This window comes from Rhinolophus ferrumequinum, chromosome 12 (genome assembly GCF_004115265.2).
Source record: "Rhinolophus ferrumequinum isolate MPI-CBG mRhiFer1 chromosome 12, mRhiFer1_v1.p, whole genome shotgun sequence".
Lineage (NCBI taxonomy): Eukaryota > Metazoa > Chordata > Mammalia > Chiroptera > Rhinolophidae > Rhinolophus > Rhinolophus ferrumequinum.
In genome coordinates this window covers 53,511,089-53,536,721 of record NC_046295.1, presented here as the reverse complement: position 1 = coordinate 53,536,721, position 25,633 = coordinate 53,511,089, and the positions used below count along the sequence as shown (strand labels likewise).

The 25,633-nt window shown below is 52.8% G+C and overlaps 1 protein-coding gene across 2 annotated transcripts in view; it reads left to right on the top strand.

Moving 5' to 3' along the window:
• The window catches only part of SHB (SH2 domain containing adaptor protein B), a 133,700-nt gene that overhangs the window by 80,834 nt on the left and 27,233 nt on the right, over positions 1-25,633 (top strand). The window contains exons 3-6 of one of the 2 annotated variants that reach the window (XM_033123441.1): positions 261-476; positions 14,503-14,610; positions 17,496-17,667; positions 23,619-23,738. In XM_033123441.1, the coding sequence (XP_032979332.1) occupies positions 261-476; positions 14,503-14,610; positions 17,496-17,667; positions 23,619-23,738 (616 nt within the window). The remainder of the gene's footprint in view (positions 1-260; positions 477-14,502; positions 14,611-17,495; positions 17,668-23,618; positions 23,739-25,633) is intronic. The other variant, XM_033123440.1, reaches the window with a different exon arrangement.

Genomic DNA, 25,633 nt, shown 5'->3' with positions numbered 1-25,633 from the left:
ATGGGGGCAGTGAGCCTTCTGGTTCTGTCATCAGGTCCGTGAGCCTACTCCTAGTGAGGAAACCTCGCCCGAAGAGAGCAGAGGTGCTGCCTTCACGGTGGGGGGGTGGGGGTAAACCCTGAAAGGGGCTGCTCCTGTGCGGTCCTCCCCTCCTTGGCTGGCAGTCGTGAACTCCTGTGGGTGTCCCCTGGCAGGTCCCACGTGAGGACATGTGTGTTGCCCATCTGTTACATCTCGGTGCCCGTCTTTTTCGCCTGCAGAATTTCAGAGGCAGGAAAGCGTCCGGTCCCAGCACAAAGGTCTCCAGTTGTACGACACCCCTTACGAACCTGAGGGCCAGAGCATCGATTCAGACCCAGAGAGTGCCGTCAGTCCCCGACTGCGGGAGAGCAAGCTGCCGCAGGACGACGACAGGCCCGCCGATGAGTATGACCAGCCATGGGAGTGGAACCGGGTCACCATCCCAGCTCTGGCAGGTAAGAAGCCAGTGGCCCTGTGCAGAGGCGGCCGCTGAGCCGCACTCGACACTCACCTTTGGTAAAGGGAGTCACTGCACTGGTGCCTGCCTGCTCAGGTAACCCACGGGGCTTTGTTTGGTCATCTAGTTGGGTTGTCCTCTCTTCTAGTACAGCTGGACTCCTCAAAGGTGATGAGGGTCCTGGAGGGCAGGGAGGCCAGGCCAAAGGGAAATCCTGGGTCTCAGTTCCAGTCTCCCCAATCTTTAAAGATGGCCCAGATAATCTCGTTGTCTGAGTCTGTCTTGGTCCCGTTGATAATGCTCTAGCTCACTGAAGCCAAGATTTCAGAAGGAACTTTCTTAGAAACGAAAAGAAAACCAATCTGCAGAGTGGCTCCTATTGGGCCTGAGGCATTCCGGTGCTTCCGTCTAGTTGTACAGCGGTCCTAGGCCTGCGTGCCTCCTGTCCCAGCTTTAGCGTAAACCTGCTCAGAGCACAGCCTTGCGCACATCCTGACCTCGGGGCCTGGCCCTCCCCCCCGCCCAAGCGCCCCTTGAATAACTTGGGTGGCTACCTCCCACCCCACTCTGAGACTGGTATTCTAGAATCCAGGGATCCGTCTCAGTGCTGAACCGCCTCGCTCACAGCCCTTAGGAAAGCAGTCCGCCACACATGTCACCGATCTTAGGCTTACGTTCGCACCCTTTGATTCTAATTCCAGTCCTTAGGATTCATGCCAAGGTTATGATCTGAAATTCAGAAAAGGTATTGTGTCTGATCATAAAAGATGGGGAACAGCCTGAAGGGCCAGCAAGTAGGGACTGATTAGCTGGAATATTGTGCAGCCACTAAAAAGCGATGTTGACAAAGTGAGTAACCACCGAGGGAAATGCGTATGGTGAATGTTTAGAGGGGAAAAGCCAGACGCAAAAAACTTATGTGTCTAAGAGGTTAGACATGTGAAAAATGAGACATCAAGTGACTAATTTAACTCTTGCCACATCGAAGGTCATAAAGGGAGAGTTTTTATTTTTAATTTGTTGAAGATTGATTTTGCGTGAAATTTCCCTTTTTCGTGCACGACTAGACCCTTCCTCTCTTCCTTTCTGGCCCCCACAGTCAGGCCTCTGCCCTTCCCCCATCCTGATCCCCTCAATTGATGTTCTAGCTGTTATAGCACATACGACTCACAGTGCCCTGGACGTAGCACACTATGTGAATCCCATTCCTTCTGCCTACTACGCCTTTCCCTGCCTTATCCTATCTGGAAAAATCCCGTGCCTCCACGGGACCCCGCTCAAACGGCACCATTTGTGAGCCCTTCCCGGTACTCAGCCATGCGCCCTGTGGGCTTCCTTACGCCTCTCTTGGCCTGTTGAGCTTCCTGCACTCCTCCTTGGTGAACCTTTCTCTCACCGTGCAGAGTTCGTTCTGAAGGTGCTGGTCTCGCCTGCCAGGCTGTGAGCGCTTGGTCCAGAACCAGAGATGAGCGTAGTCGTGTGGCTGACGGTCTCTCCCAGGCATTTCACAGCCGCCTCGCTTCCCTTGGCACAAGGGAATCCAAAGACTGTCCCTGTCCCCTAACATGGCTGGTAAGAGGCTGTGCTCCTTCTGGGTGTGAGAGCAGCCAGAACGGAGCCATTGCTGTTTGAGAACTTGCTCTTTGCAAATACCAGTTTGATTAAAGGGCTACAGGGGCTCATGTGACAACTCTCCAGACCGTAAGGGCCCGTGGCAGGAGATAGCACTGCAGGCAGGTGTGGGATCTCACCCTCTCCTGGATTGAGCAGGTAATTTAAGGGCTGTGCTACGTTTGATGCTCTAGCCTAGCGTCTTGCTGCTCAAAATGTAGGCCCTGGACTAGCAGCATCTCACCACCTGGGAGCTGGTGAGAAACGCAGGGTCTCGGGCCCCACCCCAGACCTACAGAGTCACAATCAGTTTTAACGAGACCCCGGGGTGATTCGTGTGCATGTTGAAGTGAAAAGCACTTACCCCACTGGACATCAACTTTTCAGAAGGCTCTCAGGCCAGAACTTGTCCACTTCTAGCCAAAGATGGTTGTAGAACTTCTGTACATTCAGTTTTTCACAAAAGATCACAAGGTCTCAGATATAACTATCTCTGAGTAAGTTTTTGAGCCACAGGTATCCATTCCAGACCAGGTTTCATGTTGCTCAGTTGCTATCAGAAGTGTCATCATAGGTTAATGTCTTAGGCGGCCAATAGAAGACAGTCTCAGAATTATGTCCCCGTCTGTGTCTCATCAAGTTGGTTTAGCTCTGTGTGTCCTGCTCCAGCGTATATACTGGTTGTGCTTTTTCCCAGCAAGCTTTTGGCTTGGTTCTGATTTCGGGAGTGTAGAAGGAAGCTTCTACACCGAAGTTTCACTCGGGCTGGAGGAATGCTGTGAGCAGGGGCCTTCAGTCACGCCCGGGTCCCTCCCATGGCTGTGAACAGAGCCTGTTGGGTGCAGTTGTTGGTAGGTGAGGAGCACCCTTCTGTTTTTCAGCCCAGAGTGGAGATGGAGTGAGAGGTGGATGGGGCGCCTATCGGATCATGAGGAGGAATCGCAACAGCTCAATTGGCTTGATTGCTAAAGTGCTGCCACCATCCCATTTGTACACCCAGAAGTGTGGCTGCTCAAGAATGAAGGCTAATGTTCCTGCCTGAGTGAATGGGGTGTGTGTGTGTGTGTGTGTGCGCACGCACGCACGCACATGCTTTTAGCCCGTCACTAGTGCTTCACTAAGCCCTGTGCGCATTGTTACCATACCTGTTCGAAATGCCCACACAGCTTTTCTGGGAGCTCTATGAGGGGTCCTGAGAGCCTGGGGTGCAGGATCTGTAGCTAGGAAACATCTGTGTAGGATCAAGTTGTCTGGGCAAAATCATTACCGTTTCTTTCCAGTCCTATATTCTTTGATTCTGCATGTTTAGTCTGGATAAGGAAACCTGGGCAGGGAACCTGGTTAGTGTTTTTAAATTTTCAAAGGGTGTGGAGTGTGAGGGGACCCCCCACAGAGAGCAGAGCTGGGCCCACCCAGGAGGAATCATAGGGATTTAGGGTCCAGGTGCACGGTAAGAACTTTAGTTATACCTGAAAGTGTATAAGGAGCTTCCTCTCACTGGGAACTTGTAAGCAGAAGCACGATTGAGGCCGAGTGGACGTCAGAGGGCTTTGCCGGCCCTGGGAAGCTGGCCTGCGGCCACCCTCAGGGATCCCGCCACGCTGCAGCCATCAGGACCCCAGCAGGCTGATCAGAGACTGGGAGAAGGAAAGGCCTCTGAATTAGCTCCATGATTCAATCTAGGAGGCAAAGTTCTTTGTACCTTTCAAAGTGCTGTCCTGTATCGCATTTATGAAAAGAGGCACTTCTCAAAAGGGCGCTTTGGCGTTCTCCACAGAAGTAGCCCTTCTGGGCCAGTGGCTCCAGAACAGCCTTCATGGAAGTCAGACCCTTCCCATCTCAGGCAGACTCTGGGAGCTGAAGGCTCGATTATCGCTTCCCGGTTGTCAGTGAAAACAGCTATTGTAAGGTGTAGGGTGGTCATAGCTTCTTAGGAGTCAAGTCTTCCCGTCTCAGTATTGTGTGGCCTGGTGAGTGAGAAATACCACAAGCTCTCCAAAAATCCCTGGGCCTTCATTGCCTGCCCTCCTTCCTAGAAGGTGGTTGTGGCCTCAGCCAGAACCCCCACACCACCCCCAAGCAGTCCAGCAGGTCCTGTCCTGGGTCTGAGCCCCCAGGACAGATGCCCGGGCAGGTTTCCCCACTGGCTGCAGGAAACCGGCTGTGTCCCTGCCATCCACAGAGACGTGATGTGGCTTCCATCAAGCTGTCAGCCCCCTTTCTCACCCGGCAGACACCTACCTTCAGAGTTGGCTGGACTCAGTTCCTAGCCTGCTTTGACTCACCCACTGGGAATCTTTATAGCAACAAATTGGGAGGCCTCCAGGTGGGTCTAGAAATGGCCTTCCTGCGCAGCCCACAGTCCCCAGATGCAACTCAGGGCCCACACAAGGGCTCTGTGGGGCCGAATCAGCAGCCTGGGGTGACTGCACAGTGTCTCAGGGCAGCACTGGTTCGCGTGGCGGGTCTGAGAAGCCCCTGGGATTTGTAGTACAGATCATTAGATGGGCAAATGGAGCCTGCATAGGAGGTGAGCACGCAGGGAGGGGTAGAGGAGCTGGGTGGAGAGAAGCAGGCCCGGGCTTGGGGGTGCACAGACTTGGTGTCTTCACATCTCTGAGTGGCCACAGGAAGGACAGGGATTGAACCTGTCCTGGAAGCAGCTATTCCCTCCCTCATGTAGGACATGTTCCTGCTGCAGAGAGTCCTGGTGAGGCATTCAGGGCATCGCTTCAGGAAAGTGCTGACATTTACTGCGCACTTTCTGTGTGCATTATCTCATTCAGTCCTCACAACCGCCCTCTAGGCGATTAGTTTCCTCTTTTTACAGATGAAGAAACTGAGGTCCAAAGAGAAGAAATCTCCTGCCCCCGGGACCCATGGCTAGTCAGCCACAGAGCCTGGATTTGAACCTGCGAAGTCCAACTCCAGAGCATAAGGCCTAACCCAGGCAGTATCTGGGCTCCCTGCTGCAATCCAAGATGCTGCATAAAATACGGGGGGAGCCCTGACCCTCCCAGAGCCCACGGGAAATTTCACATGCCTTTCATCACCCTCGCACCGACTTCTCCCTGTGTCTACAGCTGGTAGGATACGATACTGGGGTGTATGTTCCCTCTTGGAATGGGTCCAGCAGAGGATTCTGTAGGAGCCCAAGTTCTGGAGGTTTGAGCCTGCATGGGAGTGATGAGAGCCACCCCACGCGCTTTGGTCCCGCTCTGCCACCACTCACACAGGGAGAGGCCCTCATACGTGGCACCCCACTCCCTTGTCCTTCTGGGCAAATGGCCCAGAGCGGGGAAGGGAACTGCCAGAGACCTCTAGCAAAGGCAGTCAGGCCACACACGGAGGATGGATCAACATTTCCTTTTAATCCAGTGAGTGAGTTAAAAGCTGCATCCATAATGATTGATTTGCCATTGCCGCTAGAAGCTAGTGATCAGAGTGCTTGCGCAGGGAGCAGGGCAGCAGAACAATGTGTGAAGGGCACCCTCAAGATCGTGTAGAGAAACAGTCATTTCATTTTCAACTCACCGTCTGAAGAGGTGTCTCTGTTGCAGCTACTTTTCAGGCTATATCCTGAGTTCAGCCCGTGACAGGTCTGCCTCCCAGCAAAGAGAGAAGACAGACCTATGACTCAGTGCTGAACAGTTATTTGGATTACTTGTCTGTCTTCCCCACCAGCTCCTTGGCGCGTTTCTCTGCCCTGGAAAGCTCAGGACAGTGTCTTGCATGTCAGGAGCCAGTGGGACAGTAGTAGGAAGAGTCAGATAATCCCAAGTTCACATGCCAGCTCCACCACTCACCAGCTGTGTGACCTCAGACAGGTTCTTCAGTCTCCCTGAGCCTTAGTTTTCCCATCTATAAAATGGGGATCGTCACATCCCTTGCCACACTGAATCTCTGTGATGATCAAGGGAAAAGATCTGGATGAAAGGACTTTGTAAGCCCGATTGTGTCATGCATGAGAGATTGGTTATTGGTGTTCAGGGAAGGCTTGCTGTATTAAATAAAACTTACTACTAAAACAGTACTACTGCACAAAGAGGTACTTAGAGGGCACAGAGGACCCATTTACAAAGCTCATTCCAGTTTCCCCTGGCAATGAGATACATGGATGGTGTGGAAAGCACCACTTCTGTTGGAAATCCTAAATCTCAATTCCAGCAATAGAGTCCTAACCATAAGCCACCCGAGTCTTCCTTTCTTTATTCACTGGTCTCAGGGTGAGAGGGTCCCCACTGCCTTTCTCCCCTCTGTCCCCCCAACCCCCCATTCTAGCTGTGACACATTTGTGGATTGGTTGGTTTGCCCAGAGCATGTGTCGCAGTCACCTGGAGAAAGCACTAAACTGATGGCTGGGTTCCAACCCCAGAGTTTCTGATTCAGTAGGTTCTGGGGATAAGCAAGAGAATTTGCGACTCTAACAAGGTCCCAAGTGTTGCTGATGCTGCTGACCTGGGGACCCCACTTTGAGAACCTAGAACATACTCAGTACATACTGTTAGGTGCTGGGGTCAGGGTGGAGTTAGGGAGGGGAGGTCACAGCTTGGCTTGGCTGGTATCAATGCCACCTCCTCCAGGAAGCCTTCCCTGGCATAACCAGTCTCTTCCCCACCCTCATTCCAGATTGGGCTGAGAGTCCTCTGTGCCCCTACCACATCCTGTACGGGTGTGCACTGGTTTATTCTGGAACCTCCAGTTACACACTTGTCACTGTCAGCTTGGGGGGCACTAATGCTGTGTTGGTCACTCCTTAACCGAGCACCCTCTTGAATTCTGACGCCTTCCCAGCCTCGTCAAGTGAATCTAAAAGGGCAGAGAAAAGGAAAGTAAGGTCTCAGGTATGTCTATTTCCTAAAGAGTTGTGAGTCATCTCTGAGCCAGCTCAGTTGGCTAATTTAAAATAATCCTATTACGGTAAGGGGGGGTGGCGGGAGAAGGACAGGAAATGATCAGTTATAAAGCTGGCATGGATTAACCCTAGGAAGCCCTGCAACGTGGGTGTGGTTTCATTGTCATCACACAGAGGGCGAGCAGCTTGCCCACTGCCGCACAGCTACTGTGTTTCCCCGAAAATAAGACCGGGTCTTATAGTAAGTTTGTTCCAAAAGACGCATTAGGACTTATGTTCAGGGGATGTCCTCCTGAAAAATCACGCGAGGGCTTATTTTCGGGGAAACACAGTAATGAGCCTTTGCTCTCTCCACTGCTGCATTGACATCTCGAGTGTGGAAAGGGCAGGTCTGAACATTCCCTGTACCCTGTGCTGGTGCGGGGTGGCTTGGGTTGTTGTTGAGGCAGAAGCAGTGTGCCCACTCCGTGCTGACCTCGTGACTTGTCACTCGGTCAAACGCAAATGCTCCGAAGCTGGTAGCACGGATGTTGTGTGTGCTCCAAGCTTGCTGCTCCCACCGAGCCCTGTGACTCAGACGCTTGGACTCAGAATGAACATGCTCGACTTCTACAGAAGGTTCCTCTGCAGGAGGTTCCTCGGGGAATCTTAGTCCTGCCACCATCACCTCATGCACCCAGCACATACCGTACCACGTCCTCCCCACCATTGGCCCTACTTGGTCTCCCATGATGCTTCCTGCCTCCTGCACAGCTTCCCAGAATGCCTTGGGCCTGCGAGGAAATTAACAATTGTGTTTGTACCGTGAGCTTTCTGCTATGTACTAATGAGTAACAGTTGTAATTAATATTTAACACGTGTGAACAGCAGGTCTGCAGAGAAAAGGAGGGTTTAAATGAGAGAACCGGGATCACTTGTTTCCTTTGGCTAATGTGTTACTGAGGGACAGGTTTTTCCAGTTGGCTTTTCTGTTTGACATATGAATGAATTCATTTAGTCACCTAAAGAAAAGAAAAAAATACTAGCATTTAAAAGCTTTGATTCATCTGCTAATTATATTGATAGATAGAAATGTTCCTTTAAGTGCCTTTGTCTCCTGTGTGGAAAAAAACAAAGATTTTTTTGTTTTGTTTTTTGCTCTTCTATTTGGCAAGTCAGTGATCTTCATCTGGCTAGATTTTTAAACTCCATGAGGTCAGAGACTCTGCCTGCCTTGTTTACACCCGGGTCCCCACCTAGATCAGTGCCTGGCACATAATGAACATGCAGATATTTGTTGAATTAGTGAATAAGTCAGGTCTCAGAGAAACCAACCCCAAGTTCTCTTTAGGATGCTACCGTATGTACCTACTCACGCAGCCTGCCCACACAAGGTGGTTGGTGTTCATATCCTTCTTTTGTGCTGTGCACCTGTCTTCTCTCCAAATGAGGCTGAGGGACCTGCACTTGGAGGGGCATTTTTGAATAGCTGTTGATGGCTGTGGTGGCCGCCTCTGGTCTAAACTCCCAGGGAGAAGCTGAGAGTGGGTCCCTACCTATCTGAGGATTGCCCGCACCTCTGGATACCACAGGGATGATGGGGACACTGGTGTGCCAGGTGGTGGCAGGCGGCCCCCGAGAGCTGGCTTGTCCACTCCTGTCTCTCCTGCCTTCCCTCACTGCCCTCTGTGGGGAGTGGGGGCGGGGGCAACAGCAGAAGCATAGACAGCTGGGCTGGGGCTTTGGAGCCTCGTAGACGAGGAGCCTTGTTTCCACAAATGCCCAGTCTGCTCTCTGCAGGTCCTCTGATGCTTGTGGGTGGGGGCAAAGCCCCTTTCCCAGGCCCTAGGATTCTGAGTAAGTGTCTGTGGGTGACTGCAGGTGGAGGTGTCAGGAGACACTGCATCAGAAGTAAGCAGGCCATCTCCATCTGACAGGTGAGCTCGGCCTAGCAGAACTAGCAGAGTGCACATGATTTCAAGTGCGGGGGGGTGAGGGGGCGTATCTAGATTTAAAGCCTTGTGTTGCTGCTTGCTAACTGGGTGACCTGAGCAAGTTGCCTCTGTTTCCTCATCTGTAAAATGGGTGACAATAGGTGCCAAGAGTTGGGGGCACAGTGAGTGTTCGGTGGATGCTGGCTTTTGGTATCACTGTCATTACCACTGTTGTTTTGAGAATGTGTTGTGGTGTAGACAGGATTCGTGCTGAACTCATTAGAGGCCTCTGGATTCAGAAGACCTGGGTTCCAGTCCAAGTCTAGCTGTTGACTTGAGGCAAGTCAGTGCCTTTTCCAGACCTCCATTTCTCATCTGTAAAATGAGTTATGATGGTAAAGATAGCTTGCTTCTGCAGCTGTAAAGCCTCTGTGTTTGGGTGATTTTATCATTTTCATCAGGATTTTTCCTTACATTTCCTGCAGCCAAGCAGCAGTCCTTGGGATTGTGTCCATGTTTCCTTTGGGGGGTGCAGAATAAGAGGATGAAGACATGCCTCCTCGTGCCAGGCCCGCCTTCCCCAGCCCAGACTTGGCTGGACTTGTATGCACTGTGTTCTGGGAACCCAGGCGGCGTCCCGGCGCCTGCCTCACGGCCTTCCCGATGCCCTGCTTTGTGGAGAGTCGCCGCTGCCTCCCCTCACAATGAGGATCTCTGTTCTTGGGCACCGCCCACAAGATGTGACAGCATGATGCCCTGGGGCCTGCATGTGTCTGCAAGGTGAACACAGAGGCCTCTTGTTGGCGATCCTGGAAATGCAAACCAAACATTTGCTGAGCCATATGCTGTCTTACAACCTACCTGGAGGTACAGCTTTCACTCACGGGGCAGGCAGGGGAGAGAGGAAACTGAGGCCCACTCTTGAACTGGAGGGGAAAAGGGGACTTCACCTCCCTCGGACTTAGTTTCTCCATCTGCAAAATGGGGATTCTAATACTGCTGTGAGGTGCAGATGAGAAGATGTAGGACAGAGTTGTAGAAAGCTGAAGCCACAGAGGATCCTTGTCATGAGGACAGAGTTTTAGTCAATTGCAAGTGTTTGTACATGTCATGGAAGTTTGTGGTGTTTCCATAGACTCCAGAGGTCGTATGGTCCAGCTCACTCCCCAAACCAATGCGTGGTCTCCCTCTTTGCCCCCTCCTGGGGACTCACACCTGCCCCTTCTGTGTGTCTCCACCCCTGCCCTCTCCACTCCCCACTGTTCCCCAAACACAAACACATCAGAGTCACAGCCTGGCTGTCAGCAACGTGGAGGAATTGGCACCAAGGACTGTGTGGAAGGGGTGCCTTAGGCACCTTCATTCTGTTCTCTTTGCCCTTGTGTTTTCAGACTAATAGCACATCCGTGAACAAACACAGGCCTGGAACACTGTCCAGGCTCCTGCTGTCAGCCCCATACGGTTTACAAACATGGCGCACGTTCATTTCCACCTCATGCACAGCAGGCCTAAAGAAGCCTCTTCAGCAGGCCGAGAGCTCCTTGCAAGTCACTCCGTGTACAGTGTCTTGTTTTCAGTCATTCTAATCCCTGTTCCCTCTGCTTAAGGGGCTCTGTCCTGTACTGGAGAACGGGGAGGGGTGGGGACTCCAGAACAGCCAGAAAGAAGCAGCCACTGAACTTGGAGCACGTCGCAGGCCTCACCTGGGGCCCCTTTGCTCCCTTCCAGTTCTCTTTGAATGGCCCCTGTCCTCACAGACCACATCCGTACCCTTGGTCAGCTGAGAGGACTGGAGGAATTTTGGCAGACCGGGGACTCTTCTCTCTCTGCCCCTCCCCAGGGACAGGCACTAGTAGGGCACCCCCAGGTGAGGGGAGGCCACCCAGGGCTTCAGTCCCAAAGCAGAGGCGTCAAAGGTTGGGGTCTGGGGCCTGCTGCCTGGCCTGGCAGCCTGCTCCTGTCAGCTTGGGCAGGTTCCTCGCCGGCAGCAGGCCCCGTGTGTGAGAGACGTGGACAAAGGAGCACTGACCTCCCGGGTTCTCCGCGAGTGTCAGAGAAGAGCTGCACGTCAGGTTCTCGCAGATGCCCGCCCGTGCACAGGAAGCATTCAGTAAAGGTTAAGGCCTTTTTCAAAACGGGTTTAAAATAGTTTCAGGAGAGAGTGCGACATCTAAGTTTCCTTTCTTTATTGATGACTGGAGGTTTTACGGTCCTGCAGACCTTGGTGAAGTTTCATTCACTCGGCAGATATTGAGCACCTGCTGTGTCTACATCAGGCACTGCTCTACGTATACTGGGCGTTGGGCATTTAGCTTTGAAGAAAGCAAAATGTGTCCTGTCCTCTGGGAGCTTCCAACTCATGAATTCCGGTGGAGGTGAGGAAAAAGAAGGTGGTTTCGGATACAGGGCACTTTATCTTCTTGAGGACATGAAATGGAACTATTCTGAGCGTGGATGTGATTATGCAGCCAGGGGCAGCACTTATAGGGGGCCTGCTGGACTTTGGTACGTCGTCTTTTACTAACCACCTGCACAGTCCCTCATGGTACAGGTATTGTTGGCCCTAGTTTATAGAACAGGCAGCTACGGCTCAGAGAGTTTTAGAAACTCGCCCAAAGTCCCACAATAATGGCAGAGGCAGGACTCAAACCCAGGTCTTCCTTACTCCAAAGTCCACACCCTTTCCTTGATGTCAAGCCGCTGTAGTTCCTCCACTCGCTGGCCACGTTGCAGCCAATGGGCGGTTCTGTAGAACCAGCTGTCTGTCTGGCATGCCGAGGTTCAGAGGAGCTGAGGCACAAAGCCCCATCTCTCTTGGGTTGGGAGAAGACACGCATACCGCACTGTAACAGACGGGTGGGATCGGACCATGGCAAAGACTGGCTGCAGGACACAGAAGAAAAGAGGAGAAAGGAATTCCATCTGGGGCTCTAGGGCTAAACTTCCTCCAGGAGGCAATACTGGAGCTGAATGTTGAAGAATGGCTGGGACTTTTGCACACAGGTAGTGAAGAAAGGGGTTCTAGAGGGCAGGCACAGCCAAAGCCAAGGCCTAGGGTCAGGAAGGCAGGTGTAGCTTTGGGGACTGGCCATTCTTTGTGACTGGAGCCTAGAGCTGGGCATGGAACCCAGAGGGGTTCTGCTGGGGAAGATGCACCAGGTTGAGTTGTCGCCAGGTCGCTGAAGACCTTGAGCCCCAGAGGGAGGTGTTTCCCCTCTGTCTAGGGCACTGGGGGCCAGCGAGGGGTTCATGAGTGCAGCAAAGCTGTGCTTTAGGGACCTATTGGCTTTTTGGAACTTGTTCTCTTTCGCCAGCCTTGAACGATAAACAGAAAGGAGCCAGACCCCGAAGGAACACATTTATTTAATCTAAGCAGACATTTATTGAGCACTGTCTCATGCCAAGCACTGCAGTAGATTTAGGGGCAGACAAGACAGGAGAGGGAAAATAGAAGTAAAATGAATGCCAGGCACTGCCCCCACAGAATGCCCTGATTGGGGAGCAGTGGTGAGGGTGGGTACCCACTGGGCTCCAAGAGAAGCGCCAAGTACTGTGAGCTGCAGAGGAGGGAGTTCTCAGCAGGTGGGATCAGGGGAGGTTTTGAGGAGGGGTGGTCTTTGTACCAGTGTCTACGGGGAAGGAGAACGTGGGGAAGTATAGCCTCACCTCCTCTGGGCCTCCAACCCCTCACCCGTCACCCACAGGGCGGCAGGGTTCTTGTGAGGGTTAGAGCTAGTGGGGTGGGTGCCTGGGACACCGTCTCATTGTCGGTGACTGAACTTCAGGAACAGCTGGTATAAAATCTATAACACAGCGGTCTCTGAACAACATCCTTTTGTTCAGCGTCATTTCATTATTAATGTAGATGAGATGCCATAGGAACCGAACTCTTGTTGATATCCATTAGCCTGTGGTAAAATTGGTTTTGTTGTACTTCGTTTTGCTTCAAGTCGCAGAACAAATGGACAACCTTCAAGTAGAAAGGCCTCCTAGGAGGAAGGTGGGGGGCACCTGAGCTGGGTCGTAAACGATGAGGTCTGTCTGTCATCAGACCAGAACTTTCGGAAGGACATTTGGAGCGTCATGACGGGCCCCCTCACCTGCCCTGGAGAAAAACCCTGATGGAGCCGGTGACGGGGCCGCCTCTCCCCCTACTGCTGGGCCTCTGGTCCTGAACAGCTAGTCTTCCCTGCCTCCGCCAGACTCTGACTTCCATTTGTAATCGCCTATAGGTGGAATTACTTGAGCTCTGTCATTCTAACGACTCTGCAGGGGTGGCATATTTTTTCTCTATAAATGACCTTCTTCTTTTGAGGGCTTGTGTCTTCCTTTCTCTTTTACAGAAAATTACTAAAATTGAAAGAATTGCCATTTTAAATTGCAGATTAAAGAGAAACTTAATTAGAAGGAATGAAGGCAGTTGTGTTTAGAGCTTTTGTTCTTAGTGTTTTTTTTTCCGTTTTGCTGCCGAATTGCTGTACTTGGAGTTTGTATATTTTTATTTTAGGTGAAATGATTTGCCTAATTAAGACTGTCATTCATCACCACCTGTGTTCTAAAATATATGGCTATATTATTAAGCTTGCAAGCGAATGTATAAATGAATTCAGTGCTGAATTACCGTGTTGACTGGGACCTTCATAGGTTTTACGCAATTTATCTGGTATGAAAACTGATTTTTTTTTTCCCCAATAAAGTGAAACAGCAGCTTATTAAGTTTCTTCATTCAGTCTTTCGTTGAACACTTGTCGTGTTCCAGGCATGTGCTAGGCATGGAGGGTATGGGTAAATATGGTACAGCCCCTGCCCTTGAGGGGTTCATGGGGAGCCAGACGGGGAAACTGGCGATTAGGGTACCATACATAGGTTGAGATCAAGATGAATCTGGGAAGGAGGTGAGGTCAGGGAAGGCTTCCTGGAAGAGGTGACCTCTGGAGGGCAAGGGGAATCGGGTGGAAAGGTTGGTAGAGGGGGGTGGGAGTCGTGGTAAGTAGACAGGACTCAGCCTGGAAAGAGGCTTGGTAAGAGCTGAGGCTGGACAGTTAGCCAGTTGTTGGTTGTTCTGAAGAGCTTGGGGTCCTTTCCAATTGGTGTTCCATGTTCCATGCCTCTCTTCTCACCTTGCGTGCCAGGAGATTTGTAGTGGGAATTTATATTGGCAGAAATCTTTACGTTCTGATTTTAGGTAATGGAGCCATAGGTTGTCAGAGGTGAAAATGCCTTACAGTTCATCTGGTCTCTCCCTTTCCTCCACCGGTGGCAAAACTAAGCTGAGAACCTCATCTCCCACCTTGCCCCTCCCTACACCATGCCACTTAGCTAGCTGCCTCCTCTCCATTCCTGACAACCAGAAAGTGAGCACAAGGGAGGCATTATGGGGAAGGGCAGGTTGGTCCCAGGCTCCCTGAGCCCATCTCATGCTGTGCCCAGATCTCTGTCTCAATGGGGCATCACACAGGGGTCTTCCCTGACTCACCCTTTAGTCTCAAGTCCTGTTGGCATCACCTCCATCATTGAGAAAGCTGGCCTCTGTCACCTTCCCTAACTGCCTCCAGCGTTGCCCCAAACCCACCTTCCATCAGCAGGCAGAGAGATCTCTCAAACCCAATCTGAGAATGGCATTTCTTGATTCAACCCATCCATAGGATCGAGTCACAGCTCTTTAGAAACGGGCTCTCTGAATGGGTCCTCGCCTGCCTACCTGACGTCCCTGTTCGCCCCTGCCCACGGTCAGCCATCCAGGGCTCTGCAAGGTAGGTGGCTCGGGTCAGAACCTGCTTTACCTGTTCCTCTCCCCCTTCCTCCCAAACGTAGACCCCATGCGATCAGTTGCCATGAAGACACGTTTGGTTCAGTGAGAGCTGTGGAGAGAGAGCCAGGCTGCTGGGAAGCCAGGGAGGGACCTACGGGACCATGTGTGCCAGGGTCCCAGCTCTGGGCTTTGTTTTGTCTCCTCACCATCCCTATGAAAGCCCAGCTCATCAGCCAGATGGAAGAGGACTTGCTGAGACATCCAACTCTGGGAGCTGTTCCCTAGGAGGGCCTTGAGGTCATGCTGTCTTGTTGTCTGTCCCTCTGGTTGGACACAGGACAGGACTCCCCAGCAGTCCTCGCTGTGTCCCCACTCCACGCTGCGAGTCCTAGCCTCACAGGCTGTGGGCATATTAGAGTTTTCTGTGAGTCTTCCCCTGCTGGATAATGCCAGCCCCGTTCTTTCAGTGCTCAAGCCAAAAGCCTATAGTCTTGATCCTCTTTTTCTCACACTCTGCTTTGCATACAAGGACAAGTCTTGCTACCTCTGCCTGCAGCCAGAATCTGACCACTCCCTGTCCCTTCTATGTACGTCTCCAATGCCTGCCCGTCCTGCAGTAGCTTCCTCACTGCTCACTCGCGTTCTCTCGCTCTCTCTCAATAATAATCTTTTTAGGTTCACAGCAAAATTGAGCAGAAAGTACAGAGTTCCCGTACACCACCTGCTCTCCATCTCTTCAGCATAGCAATCCTGTGGGTGTTTTTTTTTTTTAAGTGCCAGGTCAAAACCTTGCTCATCAAAACATCAGAATGGCTCTTCATTTCTCTCAGAATAAAACCTAAGCGCTTCCCAAGGCCCACAAAGCCTTGTTCCCTCCCACTCACCTCCACCAGCCCCCCTTCACGCTCCTCCAGTCGCCTTGGACTGTGTTATTTCTCAAACACTCCAGACATGTTCCCACCTCCGGGTCCTTGAACTTGCTCTTCCCTCTACCCGGAATGTCCTTCCCGCAGATGTCCACATGGCTCGTCCCTCCTCTCCTTCAGGAATGTATTCAGATGTCACCTTTCAAGAGGCCTTCCCTGCCCTGCTTTAGTTTTCTCCATAGCACTTATCCCCAGCTGGTGTGCTGTATCTGACTGACTTCGTTTATTGTCTGTCTCTCTTCACTCAGGCAGGGATTTCTGTCTCTTTTGCTCATTGCAGTTTTCCCAGCCCTGACCTGAGCTGGCCCACGTCAATGAGTGTTTAAAAAACGGGATAGGTGATGGACAGCCTGCTGGGCCCCGCTGCAGTCATGAGAGTGACCACCCCCACGTGGGTCCAACATGTCTGGAGCCTTCCACTGTCAGGAACCTCCCTTCCCGCTGTTTTCCATAGTGGTTATTAGAGAAGAGTGTTTTGGAGGGATGGAAATGCTTCACAGTCCTGATGGATGGTCTCGCTCAGTGGCTGAGACGTAGAACAAGTTCATTCCCATCCTGGGTCCCCACAGACAGCACGTCACCACAGGCGGGGCTGCGTTTTCCCACCACCTCCTGTGAATGTGAGGGTGATTGCTACGTATCTGACGAGGGTCAGAGGACAGCTCAGTACGTCCTGCTTGCTGGCTGGAGGGGATATGTCTGTCTTTGTTTCACTCAGCCAAGGACGTGTGTTTGTGGGCCTGCAGCTGGACGTGGCTTGGGGAACCTTGTTCCGCAGGCACTGGCCCAGCTTACCCAGCACTCTGCGTGTGCCAGGGCCGTAGGATGTATTCCCTCATCTGAACTTCACAGCAGCCTGGGAAGGGAGGAAATGGGGCCTCAGAGAGGTGCGGTAACTTAGCCGAGGCTCACAGCCAGCCAGGGCAGCCTTAGGTCGGCTCAGTAGCTTATGGCAAATGCCTGGTACAGTGCCGGTGTCGAGCAGACATGATAACAGTAAGTATAACAACACTGATTGAGCACAGACGACATGCTAAGCACTGTGCTAAGGCTTCTGTGCATCACCTATTTGAATCCTCACATCCCCACGAGGTGGGTGTAGTCATTATCCCTACTTTTCAGAGGAAGAAACTGAGGCCCAAAGAGACTTGCAAGGTAGACTAGCTGGTCTCCTGGACCCCTCCTGGCAGCTCTAGTTTCAGCTCAATGTTTTCTGCTCTTTGTGGAGTATCTCCAGGGACCTGCCCTAAAGAGGGATCCTCCCCGAGCCAGGGGAGGGTGAGGTGAACAATGCTCCCGCAGGCCCAAGACAAGACAGAAGTACATGAGAGGGCCCTTCCCCTGCTGTGTGTGCACTGTGGTCTCACCTGGGGGCTGGTCCACGGCAGGGCTGGGTACATAGGCCCCACGCGAAGGCACTGACTGAGGGGAGCAGAATTGGGGGGTACCACATGACCCCAGCTGGAGCTCTGGAGGGTTGTCCCAGGAGAAGGGGGACCAGTGTGGCCAGTACGACCCCAGGTGGGAGGAGAGGAGCCCTAATTAGAGGCAGGTTTTGGGCACAAAATGCGGAACAACTTTTTCCCCTGAGAACTGTCCAGAGGACTGACTCCCGTGGGCCGCGTGCCATGCACCCCTCACTGGGTTGCAGAGGGCTTCCTTTGGGAATGTTGCTGAGCTCAGGGCCTCTGGAGACTCATCCAGCCCCTTGAAAACACCGTCTGGCTTTGACAGCACCTGCGTGCGCTGTCTTAGGAAGCCCACATCTTTTGAGCCATGTTTGTTCATTGCTTGGAATGCTTCCTCTTGTGAATGATAAAACCCCAACGAGAACAGTTAATATTACCCCACTGTGTGCCACCCAGTAACTCTTCAGGCTGAGCTCTGGGTAACCATTCTCTCTCTCTCTCTCTCTCTGTCTCTCTCCCCCCCTTCTCCCCCCACCTTTTCCCCCCCACAGCCCAGTTTAACGGCAACGAGAAGCGACAGTCATCTCCCTCACCTTCCCGGGACCGGCGGCGCCAGCTTCGAGCTCCTGGAGGGGGCTTCAAGCCCATCAAACACGGGAGCCCCGAGTTCTGTGGGATCCTGGGAGAAAGAGTGGATCCTGCTGTCCCCCTGGAGAAGCAAATGTGAGTTCTAAGGAGGCAAAGCCCAACCTCGGCTCCCAGTTCATGCAGTCATGGCTCTTTCCTTTACTTTCTTTATCTTGTTTCAAAAATTCTCAGACTGAGAGAAAGTTAGAGCTATAGGGATCTTTTAGTCTACACTCCCACCCCGCCCCTGTGTGCAGAGCGGGGCAGGCAGAGGCTCACAGAAGGTCAAAGCCACCATCAGGTGAGCAGCAGAACAGGACTAGAACGCACGGCTCCTTATTCCTAGCCTGGCGCCTCCTCCATCCACACTGTGTCTCCACCCTTACTTTTGATGCCTAGTAGAAAGGCCTGCAAAATCGTCTCCACAGTTCACCCCTCCCTTACATTCCAGTTTCTAGTTTCATCACGTAGACTGAAGCCTGTCCCCTAACTGTAAATGACATTTATTTGCTCGCTCGTGACTCTTTTGCCCCACTTCTGCTTGGTATGAGTTGGGCAAGGCCTTGACACTCTTGATTTGGGTTTTCTCAGCTCCTTTCCCTTCCCGCTCCTCCCCAACACTGCGGGTCGCCCGCTTCTCCCCCTCCCCTTCATGTGGTGGTCATCTCCCTCCTCTGCCAGGCTCTCAATGTGTGCAGGTCCCTGCTCTGCTCTGACACCTTCAGCGGCTCCCCATCCCATCTCCCAAGCCTGCCACGTGTTCTGTGAATTGCCCCCAGACTGCTTTTTCAGTTTCTCACCATTCCACATACCTAGACTAGAGTGAGCTTCTCCAGGAACTTGGTAACGTGGGCCCTGGATCTTGTGCTGGCACCTTCAGGTATATCATCATCTTACTAAGCAAATGTGCAATAAATGGGATTATCATCCCCATTGCACAGATGAGAAAATTGGGGCTCCACGAGATGCAGAGCCTTGGCTAGGATCTCAGGGCTCCGAGTGCAGAGGTGAGATTTGGACTTCATTCCCATGATTCTCCCCTCACTTCCCTCTCCTCAAACACACTCTTATCCCCCACCCTTAGCACACGTCTGGCACAGAGCAGGCGCTCTGTCAGCAACGGATTAGCTGACACCAAGCTGGTTCCTCGTGAGACTGTCTCATGTGGATCACATACTATTACCAGTCTCCACCCTGGGGGATGCTGGTCTCAGCACAGCTGGCAGTGCATCCCTCGCAGGAAATGCTCGCCCGGTGAGCAGGATGCAGGGTTTTCCGATGATGTCATGTGCTCGTGTGCCCATTTTAAGCATGTGCTATGAGCTCTGGAGGCGGCGGCCTCCTCTGGGCCTGCCCCCCGCCTGCTTTACTGAGCACAGGGTGGGTGGAACACTCTCTGGGCGTTGTGTTCATCATTTCTCACAGCCACGCAGATTGGGTGGCAGGTTTTGCTTATTCTGTCTGATCAAACGGCACTTTTTAATCAACAAACAAAATGTGATCCAGAGATGCCAGGAGCTGTTCAGAATGCATCCTTACTCAGTTCTGCCTGGGGTCAGCGGCCCAGTCTACCCTCTTCCCACCCCCTGACAGAGCTTTTGTCTGGCCGGGGCCCCTTGAGGACAGTTCCGCTCGGTTTCCTTTCCCGTTCCCACCCAACAAGGCCCTCCGCCAAGCCCAGAGTCATGACTGGCTTTCCCTCCCCCCATCTTCTCGTCTTCTCCGGATTATTCTGGCCTGCCCGAGGCCCTGACTCATCACTGGGAGGTGTCTTTAGGTAAAATCCCACTTCCAGCAGAGCCTGGTGACCCAGACAGGGAGGATCACCTAAATCTCCCACCTGGCTGAGGAAGCCGCAGTTTAGGAGGCACCTCTAAGCCCAGCCTCTCCTCCATCCTAGCTAGCACAGGGCAGAGGGGAGGACTAACACACAGGTTACTGAGGATGGCAAGTCCAGTCCCACATCTGCCTGGGCACCCATACCACCTGCTTTCCCTCCTGCTGCTCCAGTACACAGGGGACCCCCACACACCCCGCCAGCCTCCTGGAGGCAGCCAATGGCCTCTCCGTCCTGCATCATGATTACTGTCAGTATATAAACATGGTCTAGTCACAAAGTTCTTAAAAGTAAATAAATAATTTTCACCGACATCCCTCTCTAGCTCCTGCCCCTGCTGGGAACATAAGCTCCTTGGGGTTGGGAACTTGTCTGTCACCACTGTGACTGCAGTGCCTAGAATGGTGCTTGGTACATAATAGAGGCTCAATAAATAGTGTCCAGTGATGGGCAAAGTTTCTACAGAGCTGTCAGCACTTTCCCTCCCGTCACCTCCCATTCTTCCTCACGCACCACAGTCTGCTTCTCATTTTCTGCCCAGGTCCCTGGGTGACCTCCTCTGGCCTCCATGGCGGTAGCGTAGACAGCTGCCTCCTTCACAAACACTCTGCTCCGGGTTTTCCTTCTGCCTCCCTACTGCCGGCTCCTCCCCTCAGCTTGACCTGAAAGTTGGACTGTCAGGGGCTCAGTTTCCAGCCCAGTGCTCTTTTTGGGTAGTCTCTTCAGGATTTAACAGTACCCATCCCCAGCCCACACCTCTCCCAACTCTCGACTCCTACTTGCAGCTGCCTTCTTGGCATGTCCACTTGGCTGACGAATGGGCGTCTCATATTGAACGTGTTCAGAACTGGGCTCCTGATCTCCGCCTCGACACTCGCTCTTCCCCCAGCTTTTCCACCTCCATAAAGGGCGTCACATCTACCTCGCTGCTCAAGCCACAAACCTGGAGTCATCGCGGGTCCTTTTTTGGGGGGGGGCAGGGGGGAGGGTTTTCACCAGCATCTAATGCATTACTATTAAGTTTTGCCAGTTCTCCATCCAAAATACAGCCCAGATCCATCCATGCCTCTCATCTCCGCAGCCACTTCCCATCTGGACCCCTGTGGAAGCCTCCTGACTTGCGTCCTGCTTCACTTCCCCTCTTCAGGGCAGCCTGGTCGACCTTATGTAAGATCATCCAGAGCAAGTAACAGCTCTGTTTGAAACTCTCATTACCCTCCACTGTGCTTAGAATGAAATCGGACTTCTTCCCTGGCCCCACCTCCCTCTCCACCCTCGTCCAGTACCACTCCCCAGGTCACAGTGCCAGGCTATCCTTGCTGCCTTTCTGCTCTGTGAACAGCCTGAGCTCATTCCTACTTCAGGACCTTTGCACTTGCTGGTTCCTCTGACGTGAAAGGCTCCTTCTCACGATGCAGAATCTCAGGTCAAATGTTATCATCTCGGGCCTCCTTCATTCTGAAGTAGGCGCCTCCCCCGCCCGTCAATGCCTATCACAAACCTACTAGTATTCCTACATACCAGCACTTAATCACTATCTGAAATCATTTCCTGAATCTGTTTATTGACTCTCCATCTCCTTGTATCAGCCCTGTGAGATCAAGGATGGAGTAAGCGGTGAGTAAATATTGGAGGAGCTAAGGGGGATTGGATGGGCTTGATGGTAATGGTTGAGTCTCAGTCCCCGTGGAGCTGATGGGCCAGCTCCACAAAGCCCAGCATCCCCAACATGGCGTCCTGCCTGGATTCTCTTTTCAGTCTCTTTTCAGGGTTGTTTTCCGGAAAATTTCACCTGTGTATCACACCCCCAGTGAGCCTGCTTGGGCCCAGCAATTAGCCCCCCGCTCCCACAGGACCATCCAGGACCACTCTGTCTCCTGGTGGCCAGTCGCCTACTGGCAGGCTGGCCAGTGCTGTCCCCACTTCTCCCCACCCTGGTGTCCTCTCCCAAACTCTGCCTGGGTCTCCTTTGATCTTAACCCGAGTTCCCCCCCTTTCTCTCCACATGGAGCCACTGAAGCAGCCCAGGAAACACCAGCAGCTTGTCCTGTCCTCCCCACAGGGACTGCCCTTGACAGGGCTCCAGGACTCCCTGGGAGGCCCGGCTCCACCTACCTCTCAGAGCCCGCTTGTTCCTGTGCTCAGGGAGGGGCGAACAGCAGGCAGCGGTCCCCTGAAGACCACTTCCAGGCCTTTCCCTGAGGACAGCTCTGCTTCAAATGGCTGGCACTTGTTTTCCTAATAAAACAATGTTTTTGTCAGGTCACTGGGGGTGTGTTACACAGGTGAAATTTCCCAGAAAACGATCCTGCCAATTCTGTTAACTCATGTTTCTAAAGTTAGACAAGCTCCATCCTTGTCTAACTATTTTTCCCAATTAGTCAGGTATTTTTTCGAAAGCATGCCTGGAGCCTTCACATCTCTAGAAGTGTTTTACTTATGGCAGCCTGTGCAGTCCCCAACTTCACGTTCCTCTCCATTTCTGCCTGAGTTTTGAAAGGAAGGCAGGTCTTTGGTCTGCACACTTCCCTACCTTTTTCTCTTGGGGAGTCTCCCCCCCGCCCCAGATGTCCAGCCCCAGGCCTGATCTGTGAGTGACTCAGTGACTCAGTCACATGCTCATTGGACAGGGACACTCACATCTACTCTCCAGTCCGTGCTTTCCTAAAGCTGGTTGGGTTTGTTTCTTTTAGTTTATAATTACATCATCACCCCTGCTGCCAACTGTTCATAACTCTGCCTTGTGAAAGGCAGAAAGTGCAAGGTAAAGGTAGTGGGACAGGTTTCTCTAAGCAGAATGTCTGTCACTGAACTCTCAGGTGCTGTTGCAGGGCGCTGCCGGGCTAGGTCCAGGAGGCAGCAGCCTCACTCACACCTGGGAATTAAAATGCAGCCTCAGGGTCGGGCAGCCGCCTAAAATAATGGTAGCTGCAGGAGTTACCCACGGCCATCTGCAAGTTCAGCCTCTTCTGCTTATGCTCATAGCTGCCAATCATTGAAAGTCACCGCCCCCAGGCTCTACGTAAGCCCTTTTATGCACCATCCCATTTAATATGTAATCCCCAAAAGGGGGGTAGAGTGATCGCAACTTGACAGAGAACCGAGGCTCGAGCCAGGTGAAGCCGCTTGCCCCAGGCCACCTGGCTGGACAGTGGCCAAGCCGTAAGTGCCTCTGTGGCTGAAGTGTGACCTAGCCTCGCCATTTGGCACCTCAGGTCCTCTTCCTGTCCGCGTCTCTTGCTACCTTCCCACTGCCCCTGCCCCTCAGACTGCAGTGTAAACAGAAGTGCATCCTGAGTGTACCCGCTGACTGGTGTCTTAGGCTCACCACTCTTCCACTGAATTTTTACCTTCAGCTTTTTTAATCACTGTTCCCCTTGTGTCCTGCAGTCGGGGGCTTTATGCCGTCTGCCTCTGCACCCCTCCCTCTCTTCTGATTCTGCCGCTCACCCCGTGGGGTCTGGAAGCAGAGCTGCCAGGATTCTTAGGACCAGTCAGTGCCATTCACTCAGCAGGAGCCTTGGGGGGGCCACCCTCCTGAGTGATGAACACTGCCCACTTGTTCCCCAGATGTCACAGAGTCAGCATGTGTCCCTCCTGTCAGCACCCCCTGGTGGCTTCAGTGTCACTCAGACAGAGAAAGCCGGAGTCCTCAAGTGTCACACACACACACACACACACACACACACACACAGCCCCACAGCCCCGCCCTGCCTCCCTGCTTCCCCTGCCCCTCGCCAGCCTCCATGGCCGTGCTCTTTCGAAAAACACGGCATCTGCCTCCGCCACCCGTCCCTCTGGCAGAATGCTTTTTTCCAGCTGCTGTCCTTGGTGGCACCCTCTCTCACCTCCTTCAGGTTCGTGCTGAAATGTCACTCTTCTCCGGAAGGCTTCCCTGGCCACTGCTTAAAATAGCGGTCCTCCCCCCCGAGCTGCAAACCACACGGCCCTGCTTCGTTTCTTGCATAGCACCTCGGTGAGAATGTCAGGCCTCGTGAGGGAGGAGACTGCAGGTTTCTCCACTGTTCTCTCCCCACAGTCTGTCAGGCATCAGGCACTCGGTAAATAGCTATTAAATGACTGAACGCACACGCGCCTGCCCTGTAACGAGGAGGCCCCGGACGTGACAGCCGCCCACTGAGAAACAGACTTCAGGGTGTTAGCTATGGGGCTCCTGTCCCCAAGTCCTGACCTTCTCCCTTCTCCCCAGATGGTATCACGGAGCCATCACCAGAGGAGATGCCGAGAACCTGCTGCGACTCTGCAAGGAGTGTAGCTACCTTGTCCGGAATAGCCAGACCAGCAAGCACGACTACTCCCTGTCCCTGAAGTGAGTACAGCCTGGTCACCCCCACACCCTCCTCGGCAGCCTGAAGGGTAGCACGGCTGGCTCTCATGTCTGTGGCAGAAAGACCTGCCGGCGTCCCCCTGGGAAACTTGCCAGCACGAGTTATTTCAAGCCTTGATTTTTCAATTTGATCTTATTCTCCGGGGATACAGAGGAGTCTTTATGTTCTGTTTCTGTCTCCCCAGAAGTGGAGGGGCCTCTTCCTAGGATTTATATTGAATAACCAAGAATAGCTTTCACATCTGCTGTGAGCCAGGGGCTACATGAAGGTCTTAGCATCCCTCTCTCATACCTCATCCCTCTCTCAAACCTCATCCCTCTCTCAAACCTCATCCCTCTCTCAAACCTCATCCCTCTCTCATACCTCATCCCTCTCTCAAACCTCACAACAGTCCTTTGATGAGAAACATAATCGTCCCCATTTTGCAGTTGAGGAAACTGAGACACAGAGCAGTGACATGACTGGCCTCGGGTGAAGGGCCAGGACACAAGACCAGCTGTTTGACTCTCCGGTGTGCCCCGCGGCCACTGTGAGAATGACCTTTCCTTACGTTCTAGGTTGCTGTTTGGGCAGTCTGATTTTTGGGTGTGTCACGAAGCTTGTGCGGAACACTGGGAAGAGCCAGGAAGAATCCTGCTAGTGGTAGCAGCTATAGCTGCTTTGTAAACTGTCAGGTCTTTCTGATGCAGGAGACATTGCTGGTGGAATAAGCAGCCCCGATACCAGATGCAGGTTTTTTGATTGAGTGCTTCATCGGTCAGTGCTGTCACTGGCTGGGACCCAACCCGTTGTTTAAAAACCATTTTACAGATAGGAAATCTGAGGCCCTGAGAGAGGCGGGATTTCCCAAGGACACATAGAGAGTTCGTGACAGAATTGGAGTATAAGAACCCAGGCCCTTCGGCCAGCACAGAAAGCCAGGAACAATGAAGCCTCTCTGCTTCCTCTCTGATCTGTTCACCATTATTAGAGGCCATGCGATGGGAGAGGCCCTGCTGGGATGCGATTGTCAGGATAACCTTGTGCCAGCCGGCCATGTAGACAGTACCAGGGCGGCCAAGGAAGGAGACATTGGCCTATACTCTCTGCTTAGGACCGACCCCACCTGGTTGGCTGGGCTCTGCCCTGAGAAGGACAGTGACAAATGGCAGAGCAGTTAGGGCAGGAAACAGAGGCACTAGAAGTCCACCTAGAGGAGGCAGGATGTGTAGACATAGTGGGAACCACAAATGTTTCAAGGACTATCAGGGCAGAAGGCACAGACATGGTTGCGGATCTCCAGATAGGGGAGTTACGGGCAGGAGATTCTAGCTCAGTGAGAAGAAAAGTGTTCTAACAGCAGATAAGATCAGACTGATCTAAAGCTGCCTCAAGAGGTAGTGAGTGTCTCATCACTCAGGGTGTGCACCCAGCGTCTGGACGACCACCTTGCCGGGGGGGACGTGGAGGGGATTTCTAACCAGCTAGGGGGGCACACAGAACAACTGGTACCTGTATACTTCATCAGACCCGGCGGCTTAAAGAATCAGGTTGGTGATCGCAGCTGAGGAAAACTGAATGTGCTGAACCACCACTGAGCTGGGAGGCAGCCAAAGCCAGAGAGAAGGCCCTCACTGAATTGAGCAGAGGGCAGTGGTGGGGGACAGGTGCACACCGCTGGCCATGCTGACGGGCGGGGGTCCTCAACTTTCCCCTGCTCCATGCAGCCCCTCTCCCTGCCTCGCCGTTGTGGTAACCTAGCAACCCAGGTGTCCATGAGCAATGCTTCCGGAGCTCCACCTTCCCGCCTCTTTGCGCTCTTCTGGGATGGGAGAGGTGAAGGCAGCCAGTGACATCAGAGGTGGGACTCTCCGGTCACCACCCTTCCCTGCCAACC